At 35.8% G+C, this 19,294-nt stretch overlaps 1 protein-coding gene across 1 annotated transcript; it reads left to right on the forward strand.

The window, feature by feature from the left end:
• The first annotated feature begins 8,874 nt into the window (after window positions 1-8,874).
• LOC117323069 (28S ribosomal protein S5, mitochondrial-like) lies at window positions 8,875-19,091 on the forward strand. Its single transcript, XM_033878074.1, has 11 exons — window positions 8,875-8,954; window positions 10,012-10,116; window positions 12,192-12,308; window positions 14,595-14,795; window positions 15,081-15,115; window positions 15,304-15,394; window positions 16,127-16,173; window positions 16,610-16,667; window positions 16,889-16,951; window positions 18,087-18,223; window positions 18,669-19,091. Exons 1-11 carry the CDS (start codon window positions 8,897-8,899, stop codon window positions 18,942-18,944), a joined length of 1,188 nt encoding a protein of 395 aa, XP_033733965.1. The 5' UTR covers window positions 8,875-8,896; the 3' UTR covers window positions 18,945-19,091.
• The last annotated feature ends 203 nt before the right edge of the window (window positions 19,092-19,294 follow it).

Genomic DNA, 19,294 nt, shown 5'->3' on the forward strand with positions numbered 1-19,294 from the left:
TGGAAAACACCATTTCCACTGTGAAATCTAAGAAATAATTAAAGACGAAATAGTCACCGTTGGTGATATTGAATGCAGTGTATGTGCTTACCGAAGAGTGAAACATCGGTGTTGGCATACAAACCACTGGGATTAAAAAAACAGTAAAAACACAACAACACACATGCATGAAATGTACCTACATACACCAATGACCGTCAAATTTCCGTCGGTATACAATAGGCTGTTTAGAATTGTATATGTACAGATCCGTTTTCACCAACCCGAAAAGTTCCGGAACCATCCATACATCTCAAAAGGATATATAAATATGCATTTCTGATAATAAAGGTTATGTTTTTTGTCTTCCATTGTGTATGCAAATTCTCCAAGATTTGAAATGAAATAATGAATTTTCTGCTGACGCAGTCGGGAGCCATTTGCCCAATTGACATAGGTCAGAGGTCACCTGCTTCATTCAAGTCACCATTGTTAGCCGATTCGGATCAATACGAATTGTGGATAAAATGTATGACTTATTTTATAATTAATTGTTGGAAAAAATGAAAGGAATTTTAATTTAATTGAAATAAATCTCGATAATTAAATGAATGTCATCTAATACAAAATCTTCTAAAATCGTGCGATTGTTTGAAATGATTTCAAAAAGACATGCGCACACGAGAACATCAAAGCGATACGCATGTCATGCTAGTTAAGTAAACACCTAAGACTATAAGCATGACTTTGCTGATATGTTTTATGACATAGATTACTCAATACAATATATGGATACTCAAGTTTGCCGTCAAGTTGACCAATCGAACACAATCGAACACACCTTTTGGGGTAATATTCAACAGTGATCGGCAATCATCGGTACATTCCGTAAACATATCGTATATTTCCTCAGGACACTAGTCTGCAAAATATACCAACGTACCGATCGGTACAACTTTGTTTTGTATTGTCATTATTTTTTTCTCTGTTTCATGGAATCTACGAAGGCGTCAACGCCGTTCATAGTAATTGGGTCCATCAGTGCCACGTGACTGATGATAACCTAACATGGTATAGCTTAAAACAAAACTCATCTTTCACATCATACAGATAACGGTATAACCAGTCTATCATAGAACGGATAACAAATCTTTATTAATTAGTTAGTTTTTTTTTGTATCGACTACATGACTCCACATATTGCTCCAATCCTTGTCACCACCGGAGACCTACATGGGGCCAGAGACTTGTATATCAGTATATATATACGTCTCTGATGGCCGGCCTGTTAGTTGTCTGTCGACAAATCGGTTCGTCACTTATTAATTGAACATTTAAGGCATTAATGATTACGGACTTGTAGATGTTGATACAGGCCTTGGAAGTCTTTGACAAGGCTTGTCTGCAAACAACATAATACCACTGGGTCCAACATTATGTCATTAACAACTCTGTCGGTTCCAACCATTTGGACCTCGATAAACGAAAACGGCCCTAATATACCAACTTTGCCACTACCGTGCAATAGTGAAATGTAACCACGTAATTGACTTTAGTTTGTGTCGGTCATTTTAGATAGGTATCACATACCCCTCATCTTTTCGAACTCTCACAAAGACTAGAAGAGAGACAGACACATGAATATTCGGGAACTAAAATAAGAGGCAAATTCCCACTCATACGATTAAGGGGCTTCGATAGCTCAGTCGATTAAAGCGCCGGCCCTGTAACCTCAGGTGAAGGTCCGAGGTGTGTGGTTCGACGCTCCCTACCCGTGTCGGTTTGTGTTTCTCGGGAAGCTGAGAAACGGAGCGGTCTGTACTGTTAAGGTTGTGTCCTTGGGCAAGACATGTTTCCTTAATTGCTCTGGATAGCATGCGACGAGTCTCTCGTATGTCTTTAAGTGAGGTAGTCAACAACTACTACAAGATATTCACACATTAGTCGCCTCCAACGAACGATATTGTGGGTCTATTTTGTTGTATCAGTTGTATCCCAGACCAAAACCACCGGTTTATGTTACATTTAGTGAATATTGAAAAGCACTGATCATATCCATATTAGTTCCAGAACGTTTATGAGTGTGATCTGTATCTATGGCAACATGAAAATAAAATAATGTTTACATCAGAAAGTTTTTTTTTTTATTGATTATCTTAGTCTTTGTTCCTTGCAACATGCATTACTGCTGTAGTGGTTCAGGGAAAGAACCTGCAAAGTACCAGTAAATGCTTGCACAAAACAATACCGCACATTGAGAGGTTGTGAACCAGAACGACAACTTGACATTTAGACTTTACATACTTAAACACGGAATCAATTTAATCAACATCATAATCATATCGCCATACGCTTGTGCTGTCGCAAATAAAAAAAACACTTCCTTCCGTTCAGAGGGTCAAGGAATTCCAAAAGGGGATACACTATCTTCTCTTCTAATTTGTATTATAGAAAAATATGTCAAAGACAAATCGTGGTAGAATATCGCAGTTTATTCAGAATGCTTTTTAATTTTCAATTTATACATCAATAGACTTGTTCATACATTCTTCATTGTTAAAACAGATTTTATACGGGAATTAATGAAGATGGTGTTGTTTAAGATGCAAAAAGAATATCGCATACGTTATGACCGGAAAAGGATTTTTGTTTACAGTAAATAACTGTTTTTTTCGCTAAAAACTTGATTTTTTGTGCATGCACATCCAAAGGAAATTAGAAAACTTGTTAAAAATTTTCTCTATTATTATATATATGTATATTTTTAATTTCATATTGTTCCCGCATTAGCAAGAATTAATTAGTAAACTTTACAATGCTTTATTTGCATTATATTAGACATTATTCCTGCCAGCAGCAAATACCTTTTTTTAAATTTCTTGTTGCCATTTTCACTTATTAAATATTTTCATAAAAAATTTCAAATGAATAAGAATGGTTGATTGTACAAATACCAATCAAAACCATGTTCTAACATCGTGTTCGTGTGTAAATTTAAAAGTTAGTTAATTGGCGGCAATGATTTTGCACAATTCGGTGAAAGTTTTAAGGATGATGTCACCGGTTGCTGTCAGAATTACACCTGGAGATATTTGCGGACAACTACAACTGTTAATTGACAAGTAAAAACAAATTTTAAAACTCCGCCTTATGTCTATGTCCGGTGTTAACATTTAATTTTTATTTTGAATTATGCCCTCCAATGAATCCATTCTGTAATAACAAACCAGCAGAGAAAAGAAAGGCTAGATAAATAAAATGACCGTTGGTCTCACAAAGAAGCACTTGACCAAGGCCCAAGGCCATTTTATTTGGGTCAGTACTGACTATTTTCCCACAATAGTGACCGCAGAATCGATAGACTGACCCCACGGTCCGGCGAAGAGTTCTCGGGACAGTGCCGATTACTTCCAGCCGGATGAGCTGGACAAACACCCCAGGGCGACACGGACGGACGTAACTCACATTTAGACGTGTATATCTTAGTCACGTGATATCAGGTGTCAATTTAAATTTCATTTCTCGACCCATTCACAAATAATTTATAAACATGCTTTATAAATACTATTTTGGTGAGTAATTCCTCTGTTTTACCGATTCCACTGTTATCGGTATGTCAAGTCGGCTGATCCCATTTTAAGCATTGGGGTATTTTATTAGGGCAACTTTCAGAATAGGAATATTTATTCTCATATTTCATAAAAAAAACCCATTATTTTTAAAAAGCAATGCAGATAATTGCAATTTCTAAAACAATTTGTGTGAAAATATCATTTGATCAAAGGATTTGTTCTTGCACAAAATAGCGTAATATTCATAAGATGGGTATTTGCATATTTTCATAAATAATATTCACAATTCTGATATAAAACAGGAGAAAGACATGGTAGTCATGCTAAGACTGTTTGTTGGTAAAGTTGCATTCTTAATTCAAAATTATTTCTAAAAAACTTTGGCAATATATAAATTATATAGGGGGGGGGGGGGGGGGGGGGGGGCTGTCATATTTTAAAAATATAAACCTTCACAATCGTTTTTGGGCTAGTGTTGGATAATTTGCTGGCATATACTGAGAAGTTGTCTTTATCAGTCAACGTTGAGAAAACATAAATTGTGTTTTTGTTCAGAAAATCAGCAGTTTCCATAGGAATATGGCAGTATAATGGTGTCACGCTTGATTCTGCAAACGTTTTTTCTTATTTGGGAAAGAAACTCAATATGAATGGAATTTTGAATCAGTCGGCGTCACAGGGAATGAAAGAGAGTCTATAATGTTTATTTGTTGTACCTGGTTGTCACATTTTGATACGTATGTTGACAGTCTAGCTAACTACGCCTGTAAGGACAACTTCATCTAGATTTTTGCAAGAATCTTTAGAATATCCACTCCGAATGTAGTAATTTATGTCAAACTGGGCAGATTTCCTCTCTTTATTTCAAGAAAAGTTACAACTTTGAAATATTGGTAAAAAGGACACAGCCAACAACTGCAATGCATGGTATCGCGATATTAACAAGGAGTGTGAAACAAACTCACTTTGTAAATGGTATGCGTGATTATTGTATTCACAGAGTAGAGCTATCACTCATCTTTTTTTTTTTAGCGAAACAGATATTTCTAAACAGCATTCTTCTCTGCTTCTTCGAAATATCTGGTATTTCAACTTATTGATGGTCATGTCTGGTTAAAGTTTATTTAAATAGATAAAAAAAAAGCAATTGTAGAATTACATCGGTCTTCACACACAACCTTAAGAGCATGCTAGAAGAAATATGAAGAATGGTACCTGCAATCGGAACCCCTCGTCATTTTCTCCGAAACTAGATTCACAGACGGAGGCGAGGTGTTCCGATTGTGGTACCTGCTGTCCCCATTACTTGATCGTAAGATGCGACTTAATTGGGATCTTATAATTTCTCTTCTTTCTAAACAACGTTCTTCTTCCTAATGTAACCCTTCACACTGACCCACTTTTGGCCTTTAGTTGAGCGTTCGTCCCTGTTAGGAAAGCGTTGCATCCTGATCGAGACATGCCAAAGTTTATGAAAATGGTAGTTGCAACTTAGCGCTCAGCCTTATGGGAGACTGGTTCACCACTGTCAGTACAATCTAGACCTCACACATCGGAGGTCGTCCTTAAATGACTATAGCTGTAGATTGGACGTTAAACAACATTAAACCAAACCAAATATATCAGAATTCCCCGTAACAGGATTTTGTTTTCCTCATTAAGAAGATGAATTCCACTTTATACTAAAATGGCCATTCTTATTTGAGGCAAGAATTTGACACATTAAGATATACTATCGCAGGAATTCCTCTGTCTAAGAAGTAATAATTGATTGACTTCTGAAAACATTAGCTAATTAGACAACTTGGGTTAGTTCGTATTTCAATTCAACTTTTTTACAGTAAAAAAAAATAATTTGATGGCTACATTAAATAAAATATAATGAATACAAAATTCTAAATCAAACTGGATATATACATACATATATCATGCGAGTTTACTGCGACCACTTTGATGATAGATAACTAGTGTATGTATATTGTATCAATTTTGTATCTAATTTGATCATTAATTACTACGAAGTCTAAGTACTGTTTTGATTGATGATGCACTCACTATACATATATCGTAATGTTAAGATATGACTGTCCATCTCACATGAATTTGACCTTGAATGTTCATTGTATTGTAATTGATATATCGATGAGATATACATGCTCAATAAAAATTAAGAATTGGAATATGAATTAGTGTATCGCACACCGTTCCTGTACATAAGTCACAAAGGACGAGCCTCACAGAGTTAGTGGCTTGTCGACTTGTTCATTCAAAATTCAGCGTCGGTTTTTGCACAACAATCTTAAGCTTTGCACTCGTATATTTAGGAATAAGGTAAATATATCTTTGGTTTAACGTTAGCTGGTATTTATCATTTTTCGAACTACGCAAATTGCGTAAGACTTCAGAACAGATACTTTCCCTACACCTAGTCCACTTGGAATCTGCACAAATCGTGATGCCCAAATACTAATCAAATGTCGGTGTTCTCAAATATCGTATCAATGTCAAGTTCAGAAGTTTGTATTGGGGTTTAGGGGTTTAACATCCCCGCAAAAGCCAGCGTCATATGAGGACGAATGTCAATGAGACACCACCAGCCAGTGTCATATGAGGACGGGTGTCAATGAGACACCAACAGCCAGTGTCATATGAGGACGGGTGTCAATAAGACCTGTAAGGAGAAAATTCTGAAAGACAGAGCGAATAGAGAGAGAAAAAAGAAAGATTTATGATTGAAGATCACCATTGTTACAATGGGGGCAGAAGATCTATTTTGGGCTCCCCAATGTCCCCTAGAAAGAAGATCCACAAGATAATCCCCGATTCTTTTAGCCGCCTTCTACGATTAACATGCAGTGGGATACAGCTGGCCTTATTCTAGGGATCTCCAGAAAAACCCTTCCAGACCACCGGACCCTGTAGGGTGCCCCACATTTAGTCGCCCAGGATGACATGCAGCGAGATAGAGCAGGTATATTGTTCCGAAACCAAAACAAGGGATAATACAGGGTAAATGGGTTTGTTCGATTTTTTTTTTTCATTTTTTTTTTTCAAGCCATGCTCTGCATTTTTTCTCTCTAAATCATCGTCCGTTACTCACTGGAATATTTGATGATAGCTACAAATCAGTAGAGATGTATTATCAGCAAAAAGATCAGGTAAAATTTCGATTTCTTTTTCACATATCACCTACAGTTTATGTTTATTAAGAAATCCTCAATGACACAGAACCCTGTTATAGTATCACTGATACTACAACAGTAATCGTTTGGTACAGAATGTGTTAAACCCCATCGAAGGCTTTAAATGGATAAATTTGACATTTTTAACGTGCGAGTGTCCAGATCATTTCCTTCGATTTTCCGGGAATCTCGGTTTATATCGGGGAAGTTGAAAGCTGTGTGAGATGACCTTTGACCCATTGCCTACGTCACATTCAGACTATCTGATCTGTATGTCATAAACCTTTATGAACTTCTTAAAATTTGTTTTCTTAGAAATTGCGCTACACAAAGCGAACATGTGAGGTACGATTTCAACGAAAGTAGTTTCTAAAAAGTGTACAGTGCGTACTGTTCGCGTTTAAGTTATTCTTACTTTTTTTCGATATCTTATTTTCTAAATTTGCGCGAGAAATGTAGATGTTGGTCCGTGAATGTGAATTGTTTAAAATACTTGAAATGGCGAAATTACTATCAAAGTAGTACTCGTTTTGACATATTGAAGACTTGTATTTTAACACTTGTTTAGATCCGATTGTTCATTTCCGACAATTAGCGTCGTAAAATAAGAAAATAATACAGTTCGTCATAATTACAACAGTTAGATATCTAGATGTATTATCTATTTAACGGAATCATGCGACACAGCCGATGGCGTTTATATATACGCCTTGTCAAAAAATGCTTGAAATAGCACCCAATGATACACAACAAAAATAAAAATCTTGTCTTAAATATGAAAGTATTTTGTAAGGCAGAAAGGGGCGCAACTCTTAAACATGAGCATTGACTGTTTTATGTAAATAACTGTATAATGTGTAATTATTACGAGAGAAATGCGATTTTTGTTTGCTGAATTTTTTTTCAGTTTTGAAATCTTTTTTATTCATCCTTTTACATATAGTATACATACAGGTACATTATATTACATGGTATAATAATACAGACATATCATTACAGCAGTAAGATGTACAATACGTATTAAGTGATGAATAAAAAAAAAAGGATTGGTTTTTTTTTTTTGGAATACAGAGACAAACAAACAAACAACCTTCCACTCACGCTTTCTCTCATTTTAATATATTGTGTTTAAGATTTGCTGAAAATTGGTAGATAGTTACAATCGGTAAAAATGATAATAATGTGTTGGCAGTCCAAAACAATTACGATTGCGTTTGAATTGTTAAGAGTTGTTTCCCTGAAAACATGTTGAATACATCATTTCACGTGAAAATTGAAGATTATGTGAGCGTTGAATTAAATTCGAGAAGGCGGGTGGGGTGGGGTACCCGGGGCTGCAATTTTAACCCAGTGCTTATAAATGAACTGTTAATTACAGAGTTATGATCAATGTACCGGGTAACTGTGAAAGCTATACTGAGAGTGGGCGGTCCATGGAATAGCAACTTCCATAAGAAATACAAACAAAACACAACCAGTTCAACTTAATTTACATTGTATGTGACAGTTTTTTTTCCATATGATTTCCACTTACATATATTACAGAGTTTCCTGATGTCCCAACATCCGACATTTTGACGGACATACTTTTAGTTGTTTGAAAGATCTCTAAACCTTTTGATAAAACAAATATTTGGAATTCAAACTAAAGGAATCGGCTATGTATTGTGGTTGATTAATTAGAGCCATTTTTGGGGGGTTCTCGCCGTTTCTTTTCTTAAAAGACACTTTTTGGGTCAAAAGGTTAAAAGAGCAATTCTTGGTCGTTTATCAGCGAGTTGCTCATTTTGCTTTTTCGTGGTAGATATGGCACTTTTTTTATTTTACTTTAAGAAAACAACATTTTTTTCTGGTCAAAAACGAACCTAATTCAATAGATTTATTAGTTCATATCACTAATTCAATTTTTATCACTAAGAAAAACCTAAATAATTTCTACTAATTAAGTTAATTGGTGTACTTTAATCTTATTCATTTAGTCCATCACTGCTAGAATTTATGATATACAAATTCAATATTCAATGTTGACGTTAATCAATTTTGAAGTGTAATCTCTTTATTAGCCGACAAGGCAGTGCACTAGGGGAAGCAACTCGTGTAGAGGAGAGCAGCGTGAACAACCAATCAGAAGAGTTCTTACAAACTTGTAAACAAGAAGGCATCATGGCCGCCTTCGGCATGCTTCTGGGGCGGTCAATCATGAGATCGTCTCGTGCACTTGGTAAATCAGCTTGTAAAGACATACTTAACACATGTATGGCTTTAATGCCACAGTTGGAATGATATCCATAGATATTTCCAGTGAAAATTGCTGCAGTGGGTTAGAAATAGGGATGTCCTCTGTCATGACACTGACACTTTGAGATATTTCTTCGATTCATGTATACAAACTGTAAACGTTGGGTCTGAGAGCAATATGACGACAAATATGTATAAATCAAGATATAAAACAATAACAAGGCAGGCTAAATAATACACCAGTCTTGATACATGTACTATGATTACTGAGTAAAATTTAAAAAAAAACAAATGCAGTAGCAAAAAAGAAAGATTGTAATAGTAATTTTGGCATATTAAATTAGCCAGCCGACAAAGCATGACAAAACAGGTAATGTGACTACAATTGCAGTTTGATATTTATCACTTAAGGTCTTAAAACAAAAAAGTTTGGTTTGGGAAGGTATCTGGTTGGGGAAAACCACCAACTTTTGTATATATGCAAGCTTTTGAGATAACAAAATTTTATTCTACAGAAATTAAGTAAGAGTATGATTGTATCCCAGTATTAAAGACATAGTTCCTACTTAAATCATTATCTTCCGTTTATACTCTGGTATATCTGACCTTATTTACATGCAGCACAAACATATAATGTAGTCATTAATGTTGTGCAACAGGAAAGCAAGTAGTGTGACTCCACTGGGGATCAAACCTGCGACCCTCAGCTTCCTGGTCCGCCGCTCTATAGACAGACCTAAAGGAAAATTCTTCCTAGCACAAAGCTGCATGGACTGACCTTGCCATCATTTATAGACAGTTGGAACACTGTAGTGAACAAGTTACTGTAACAATGTTATATGATATTTATTATTATTGCCCAAAACACACATACGCACTCACTACACGCATACATTTCGCATGCACGGGAGGCCTTATTATTATTGCCAATATTATTTCTTTAGCTTTCAGCAGTATATCACTTGATATTCAGATAGTGATCTGTTGGGGTTTCTCCTGTACTAAAGGAATTCAGAAATATTTAATGTGATATTTTTCAGAAGTGAACAGCTTGTTGACAGGGGCAGTGAGTAGACCAATACTACAGCCATGTTGTGTCCAATCTACAATCATCATCACCAGAGACGCCAGTTTCTTCAACAGATGTAAGGCACCTTAAAACATGTAGCTGGTATAAAATTTATGTGAAGTCAAATTGAAAAAGGATTAATTGTCAGCAACAAAGCTGTCAGTTCCCAAAGTCTAGCTAAATCCAAAAAATATTTCGCAGTATAGAATATTGTTAAAGTCTTTTCATCAGTGGTTTGAAATGGTACACACTTTTTTTCTTCACTAGCAAAAGATTTGTTTTTAGGTCATCTGACCCAAAGGGTCAGGATGACCTATAGTCATCGTGCTTCGTCCGTCGTCGTCCGCCGTCCGCCGTGCGCCGTCCGTAAACTTTTTCTTTCAAAACGCTACTCCTCCTTAACGCTTGGGTGGATTACTTCCAAATTTGGTTTGAAGCATCATTGGGGGAGGGCAATCATATTTTATATAAATGAGGCTGGTCTGACCCCTGGGGCCAGAAGGGCGGGGCCCCAAAAAGGGAACTTAGGTGAATATTGCTATAAAATCCTACTCCTCCTTTACCATTAGGTGGAGTACAACTAAATTTGGTGTGAAACATCATTGGGGAAGGGCGGTCATATTTTATATAAATGAAGTTGGTGTGACCCCTGGGGCCTGAGGGGCGGGGCCCCAAAAGGGGAACTTTGATGAAATTTTGCTATAAAATCCTACTCCTCCTTAACCCTTTAGTGGATTTCAACCAGATATGTTGTGAAACATCATTTGGGGAGGGCGGTCATATTTTATATAAATGAGGCTGGTGTGACCACTAGGGCCTGAGGGGCGGGGCCCCAAATGGGGAACTTTGATGAAATTTTGCTATAAAATCCTACTCCTCCTTAACCCTTTAGTGGATTTCAACCAGATATGTTGTGAAACATCATTGGGGGAGGGTGGTCATATTTTATATAAATGAGGCTGGTGTGAGCCCTGGGGCCAGAGTGACGGGCCCAAAAAAGGGAACTTTGATGAAATTTTGCTATAAAATCCTACTCGTCCTTAACCCTTTGGTGGATTTCAACCAGATATTGTGTGAAACATCATTGGTGGAGGGTGGTCATATTTTATATAAATGAGGCTGGTGTGGCCCCTGGGGCCAGAGGGGCGGGGCCCCAAAAGGGGAACTTTGATGAAATTTTGCTGTAAAATCCTACTCCTCCTAACACCCATAGTGAATTATTACCAAATTTGGTGTGAAACATCATTGGAGGAGGACAATCATATTTTATATAAATGAGGCTGGTTTGACCCCTAGGGCCAGAGGGGCGGGGCCCCAAAAGGGGAACTTTGGTGGATTTTTGCTATAAATCCTACTTCTCTCTAACCGTTGGGTGGATTAATACGAAATATGGTGTGAAACATCCTTTGGGAAGGATGGTCATATTTTATATAAACGAGGCTAGTGTGACCCCTGGGGCCTGAGGGGCAGGGCCCCAAAAGGGGAACTTTGGTGAATATTTGCTGTTAAATCCTAATCCTCCCTAACCTTTTGGTGGATTACAACCAAATTTGATGTGAAACATAAGGTGACGGCAATCATATTTTTTAATGAGACAGGTTTGACCCCTGGGGAAAAAAAGATGGGGCAAAAGGAGCGCTTAGGTTAAACATTTCTTAAAAATGCAATTCCTCCTTAATGCCTGAATTGATTACAACCATATTTAGTATGAAACATCATTGGGGAAAGGCAATCCTAATTGATATAAATGAGTCTTGTCTGACCCATTGGGACAGAGGGGCATGCCCCAAAAATGGGAACTTGGCTAAAATTTTGCTTCATGATGCTGCTCTTCCTGGACAAGCTAAATGGATAAAAACCAAATTTGATCTAAAACATAACTGGCTGCGATAAATAATTTATGGTAATAATGCTGGATTGGGGTGTGTGTCCCTGCTGTGAGTGTAAGTGTTTGTCAGATGACCGTTAAGGCCCATGGGCCTCTTGTTTCTTGATATTTCCATGAAGATAAACATTATCTAAAGCCTCCCACCCCTTAAATGAGGACTGGATTATTTTGATCAGATAACTCTAAAAGAGATTTAGACATTGCATGTTTCCTTTGTTGTTATAAATTGACTTGATTTATAATGTTTTCCTTCATTCACACAGTAACCGATACACAGATCTGGGACAGCGTCACAGGAGTCAGTAACCAAGGAAAGATGAAGGGTCGTGCCAAAGGCAAACGCAGAAAGTTCAATGTCAAAACAAGATTTGGGGAAGGAGGTAAAGTTTCAAATGTTACAATATGATTTGGAGAAGGACGTAAAGTTTTACACTTTTGGATGTAGATCAAAATATACACTGATAATAGGGTGGTTGTGTATTTACACCAATTAAAATGTTATTATTTAATTACACTGATAACAGAGTGGTTGTATAATTACAGTGATAACAGGGTGGTTGTGTAATTACACTGATTGCAGAGTGGTTGTGTAATTACAGTGATAACAGGGTGGTTGTGTAATTACAGTGATAACAGGGTAGTTGTGTAATTACACTGATAACAAGGTGGTTGTAATTACAGTGATAACAGGGTGGTTGTGTAATTACAGTGATAACAGGGTAGTTGTGTAATTACACTGATAACAAGGTGGTTGTGTAATTACAATGATAACAGGGTAGTTGTGTAATTACACTGATAACAGAGTGGTTGTGTAATAACACTGATAACAGGGTAGTTGTGTAATTACACTGATAACAGAGTGGTTGTGTAATTACACTGATAACAGGGTGGTTGTGTAATTACACTAATAACAGGGTAGTTGTGTAATTACACTAATAACAGGGTGGTTGTGTAATTACACTGATAACAGGGTGGTTGTGTAATTACACTGATAACAGAGTGGTTGTGTAATTACAGTGATAACAGGGTAGTTGTGTAATTACACTAATAACAGGGTGGTTGTGTAATTACACTGATAACAGGGTAGTTGTGTAATTACACTGATAACAGAGTGGTTGTGTAATTACAGTGATAACAGGGTAGTTGTGTAATTACACTGATAACAGGGTGGTTGTGTAATTACACTGATAACAGGGTAGTTGTGTAATTACACTGATAACAGAGTAGTTGTGTAATTACACTGATAACAGGGTAGTTGTGTAATTACACTGATAACAGAGTAGTTGTGTAATTACAATGATAACAGAGTGGTTGTGTAATTTCAGTGATAACAGAGTGGTTGTGTAATTACACTGATAACAGGGTGGTTGTGTAATAACACTGATAACAGGGTAGTCGTGTTTACCCTAATAACAAGGTGGTTGTGTAATTACACTTATAACAAGGTGGTTGTGTAATTACACTGATTGCAGGGTGGTTGTGTAATAACACTGATAACAGAGTAGTTGTGTAATTACACTGATAACAGGGTAGTTATTTAATTACACTGATAACAGGTTGGTTGTGTAATTACACTGATAACAGAGTGGTTGTGTAATTACACTGATAACAGAGTGGTTGTGTAATTACAGTGATAACAGGGTAGTTGTGTAATTACCCTGATAACAGGATAGTTGTGTAATTACACTGATAACAGGGTGGTAGTGTAATTACACTGATAACAGAGTAGTTGTGTAATTACACTGATAACAGAGTAGTTGTGTAATTACACTGATAACAGAGTAGTTGTGTAATTACACTAATAACAGGGTAGTCGTGTAATTACACTAATAACAGGGTAGTCGTGTAATTACACTGATAACAGGGTAGTTGTGTAATTACACTGATAACAGAGTAGTTGTGTAATTACACTGATAACAGGGTAGTTGTGTAATTACACTGATAACAGGGTAGTCGTGTAATTACACTGATAACAGGGTAGTCGTGTAATTACACTGATAACAGGGTAGTTGTGTAATTACACTGATAACAGAGTAGTTGTGTAATTACACTGATAACAGAGTAGTTGTGTAATTACACTAATAACAGGGTAGTCGTGTAATTACACTAATAACAGGGTAGTCGTGTAATTACACTAATAACAGGGTAGTCGTGTAATTACACTGATAACAGGGTGGTTGTGTAATTACAGTGATAACAGGGTGGTTGTAATTACACTGATAACAGTGGTTGTGTAATTACACTGATAACAGGGTGGTAGTGTAATTACACTGATAACAGAGTAGTTGTGTAATTACACTGATAACAGAGTAGTTGTGTAATTACACTGATAACAGTGGTTGTGTAATTACACTGATAACAGGGTGGTAGTGTAATTACACTGATAACAGTGTAGTTGTGTAATTACACTGATAACAGAGTAGTTGTGTAATTACACTGATAACAGTGGTTGTGTAATTACACTGATAACAGGGTGGTAGTGTAATTACACTAATAACAGGGTAGTCGTGTAATTACACTAATAACAGGGTAGTCGTGTAATTACACTAATAACAGGGTAGTCGTGTAATTACACTGATAACAGCTTACGATAGTTATGTTTTCAAGACATTCAGACTCCTTTATGATTTCATAGTAACATTTATTTTGTTTTTTTAACCCCATAGGGAAGTATAAAATGAGTTACCCGTCTATGAGTGGAATGGGACGAGATACATCGATCACTTCTGAGAAAGTTGATGCTACCAGAGTAAATGAAGATTCTAAGAAGGCACCCAAAAGAGAAAAATTATTCCCACTACAGCGAGGCTATGTCGGGAGAAGGATTGTGGGAGCCAAACTGGACCCTCCCAAGCCTAAAGGAGATTGTAAGTAACTGTTGACAATAATTATTATATTGACCGTCCCTATTCCAAAATGTTTGATAATTATTCTTCAACAGGGTATTGTATTTACTGTGTAGAAAAGTTGCGTGATATTAATTATTATTGAATACTGTGACAGTTAATTCAAACTTAAGGCAGCAATGATTGAACTTTGAAAAAAAATTTGAATTTCTTTACTTAATCACAATAATTTTCAAGATTAATTTGTGTGTTAATATATGTATATTTAGTTACTCAAACTTATTAATTTAATTTACTGCATTTCAGTTACATTTGAAGGTTTCCAGACAGTCTGTGTTCAGGTTAGTTGAATTTCTGTGTACATGCAAAATATTACTGGTTGTCCATCATACGTTTCATGTTTGTGAATGTAAAACTAAACTAATTTTCAGAATTAAAATACATACGTTTTCACGATTTTTAAACAGACAACAGCAGAAACATCAGTTTGCTTAGCCTTGTAAAATTGTGGTATAATTTCTGTTTTCAGCATTCCATTGTAGCCAACATGACGGGGACACTAGGACGAAAGAGGTCCCATACCGCTCTTGTTGTTGTAGGAAACGGCAAAGGTTTGGCAGGTAAGTTAGCATTTACTGATGGCCACTGGGGCTGCAAACCACAATGATTCCGTACATAGGATGTCATGGACGATACACTGACTTTATCACAGAAAGATCATGTGTGTTACTTCAAACAGCAATACAACATGCTAACAGACCTGTTTCGCTCATCTGTGTAGAATTTCTGTTTCGGAAACACATTAAATATTTTAACCTTCTTAGTAGTTCTGACAAGGTAACACTACATTTTGAATATTGTTATGAGATTAAATCTTTGTTGGAAGATTTCTACTGTTTTTCTCAAACTTTTTCAAACTGACACCATCAGGCTTTAAGTAGATATTTTATAGTAGAATGACTGGGCATGTCAAGTCTTCAGAAAAAGTCCTTTGATTATTTTGATAATTTTCGTTATGAAAGCAAATAAGATAAACCTATTCCTGGTAATTCATGTTTAAAACATTTTGATTAGCATTAAAACCAGTGTCAATTGAATACTTGTCTAATATAATGACTTGACACCTTTTTTGCTGCTTTTTCAGAAAACTAAAAATTTAAGTACAACGTATTTGGGCACCATAACTGACCCATGTTAATGAACTGAAAGTTGTTTTTCTATTCGGAAGCTTTTTTATGTGTTCTATGCTTAAAAACCATGTCTAGTCTTATAGTTCTTTAGAAGATGTATGTGTCAGGTTAGCTACCAACAGAAGTAATCATTATGAAAAACTGTGTTTTTATCGTACACAGGGTATGCCTCGGCCACTTCAACGTCACAGTTTAGGTGTATTGAAAAGGTAAGAATGGAAGATAAGTACTAGTCATTTCAAACAATTTTAGCATGTAAACGGCTGGAACAAGTTTTACTGTGTAAATTATTTTGAGTAAAAGTAATCTAGTGTGACCTTTGTCAGTATCTCGGATTTCCACTACTGAATATGTTGCTTTTTTCAAATAAATTAGAATAACAGTGATTTTGTTTCAAACCATTGCCTGTGAGGTATAGTGAAGCTTACAGCTTTTGTTGTCCAGGGCAACATGTGTTACATCTCCAAACAAGATCTTAAAATAATCTTGCAGATGAGATATTTTGTTTTCTGCTTAATAACTTCCATGTCAGGTTACAGCATCAACAAAACGGCTTTGGATATATCAGACACAAGTCTTTATTTTCTGGCTCTTAGATACCTAGAACCAGCTATGTGTTATGATGCATGTTTGATTCCATTTAAGGCAAGAGATGGAGCATCACAACATCTGCGGCACATTGACTTATATGACGGCCACACAGGTAAATATTTTAAATCTTTTGTATCGTGCTCTCATTCTTTCTTCAAAACATGTACATGTTCTAAAAACTAGAAGGTAGAAATTAAGGAGACAATTCAATTTTAAGCAGAGGAGAATATATTTAATATTTAGCAAGTTAATAGATGACAATCTAGTGAATATCATGGATCCACCAAATTGTCAAAATAAATTCCCACAAAAATAACCTTCTATTTGTTACAGTATTCCACAACATCCGAGCTACAGAGGGTCACACAACAGTCATGGTTAACAAGCAGGATAAAGGTAAGACAATTTTGCTTTGATGAACAAAAGATTTTAACTTCATTTTTACAGAAAGATGTATATCTATCACTTGCTCATATATTTAATTAAGATTTAATTAACAGTAGGTCAATTTAACACAACCACAATAGATTCTGAAAATTATTATTAATGAATATTCATTGAATAAATGAAAATGTGTGAGGGTTAAATTGTTTATGTAAGTTATAATCGATTGTTATAAACTTGAAAAAAAAAAATCACAAAAAAAAAGAAACGTGTGTAAAGTTCATGAATATTAAGATTTTCATCTCCCGTGTCTGAAGTGAATTTGTGACGTTTTGATCGAGTTCATGTCTTGAGTAGCGAGACTTTAAACTCTTTTGTTTGAAAGGGCCAAGTGAATTTATGACATGATAAATTAAAGGCTGGACATCTAATTGTAACCACAATATCATAGGAAATAAAATGAGTTTTAACACCTTTGTTATCAAATTTTTAAGAATTTATTTAAGTGCTGTGCACACATCCTTTTCAAGATCATTCCTGATGTCTGAAATTCCACCATCTTGATTCCATATCATTCATTAAGACATTTCATCTGTAACATGGTTACCTTGTTATTCGATCATATCAATTATTATGAGGTCAATATGGTGTTCCATTAACCTGGTAGAATCAAAATTTCTATTTTAGATATGAAACTTGTTTGTAAAATGATGGAATTGCATTATATTTATCTTAAAAACAGACATGGGGCGTTGTGACATCACCGTGATAAAAATGTCATAAATGCAATATTGACTCGGTGATTCTAAAAATGGAAACATCAGGTTAATATCTCAAAATATTGACCCACATATGATCATGTTTTAGCCGTTGTGAAATGAGGAAAGTTTCAGTTTGTGTAAAACATTGGGATGTTTCATTTGTAACATTTAGTGTAACATGTAGCATGTTATCAAACTGTGAAATCAAAATATACTGTAAGGCTAAGAAAATGAATTACTTGGTTCTCAGGCCCTCCTTTATCTACTTTGAAGTGAAAAGAATCCCCTCATCCATTGTATTTTTCTGGTTGAATAAAATCAACACCACCTTTTTTCTTCTAAAATTTTGTGTATTAGGGATGAAGTACGGTTTTTTCCGTCTACAGGTTATGGACTGAAGTGTCACAGGATAATTAAGTCCATCTGTGAGTTGTATGGAATCGAAAATATCCATGTTAAGATTGAGGGAAGGATCAATGACACCAACATTGCCAAAGCTTTCTTCAAGGCACTTCTCCAACAGGTAACTCATAACTTTTCTTTCTTGTGACCTGGTGAGGATATTTCAGTGAGGTAGCACTTGAAAGTGGTTTTGATTGAGTGACCACATCACCCACAATGCTATCAAAACAAAATTCTGAAACAAAATTCAGATTCAGAAAAGGTAAAAAAAATTCTTGGATTATACCAATAGTTATTTTTCAAATGGTCAATGTTTTCTGTTACCATATATATAAAAACTCCAGAAAATTTTGAGAAAATTCTGAAAACAATATGGATGTATCATCTATAAGTTCACATGGCATGAAGTTCTAGAATACCCAGGTACTCCTGTTTTCCAGCAGGTACCTGCTTAGTAGTGCTATGAAATTACTCATATAAATGACCTTGACCTCATTAATTGTGATTATTGACATGCACATTGTAATCAGATTATGAACAATGATTATGAATACGTTATACTGTAGGAAACGCACCAGGAGCTTGCTGACCGCATGAAGATGCATGTCGTGGAGTTCCGCAGGGAGAAACACTACTTCCCACAAGTGGTTGCTTCACCACAAGATGGTGCCATCAAAGAGGCCCCCAAGGATAAGAAAACTATGAATTTGAGAACTTGTATTTCAAAGGAAAGACTCAATTTTTCCCCAAAAGACCACCAATATTTTACAAGGGCACTCCGTCATGGTACAAGAAGTCACATCAACTGTATAAAATCAGAAATCAGAAAAGTGCACAGATGAAAAGGCGCATACTAGGACTTGAAAATTTCTCCAACAGGGATGTTTAACATATAGCTTATCATTAATAGAGAATTTTAGAAATGTGTGTTCGAGAGGAAAGACTTCTTGATGCGAGTGATCGAGAAAATACATGTTTTCCAACAGGCATTTGTGTTGAGTGTTTATTTCATTTCAAACATTTTTGGAAAATTTATAATAATGAAGACTTGTCATTTGGCGAAAATCATGTCATAGGTAAAACTACAGCAACAATGAAGACCAGGATCATAGCTCAAATTTGTGGGAAATGAAACCAGAAAAAAACAGAAAATCAAAATCAAGCCACATAAATGAAGGTGTGGGGGGGGGGG

Source organism: Pecten maximus, chromosome 3, assembly GCF_902652985.1.
Source record: "Pecten maximus chromosome 3, xPecMax1.1, whole genome shotgun sequence".
Taxonomy (NCBI): domain Eukaryota; kingdom Metazoa; phylum Mollusca; class Bivalvia; order Pectinida; family Pectinidae; genus Pecten; species Pecten maximus.

Excerpts from the sequence above, each read along its gene's own strand:
- LOC117323069 (XM_033878074.1), top strand. The coding sequence starts at position 8,897 with ATGGCCGCCTTCGGCATGCTTCTGGGGCGGTCAATCATGAGATCGTCT. Across the intron at positions 14,796-15,080 it reads TCCCAAGCCTAAAGGAGATT|TTACATTTGAAGGTTTCCAG; the intron begins GTAAGTAACTGT and ends ACTGCATTTCAG. Across the intron at positions 15,116-15,303 it reads TCCAGACAGTCTGTGTTCAG|CATTCCATTGTAGCCAACAT; the intron begins GTTAGTTGAATT and ends TTCTGTTTTCAG.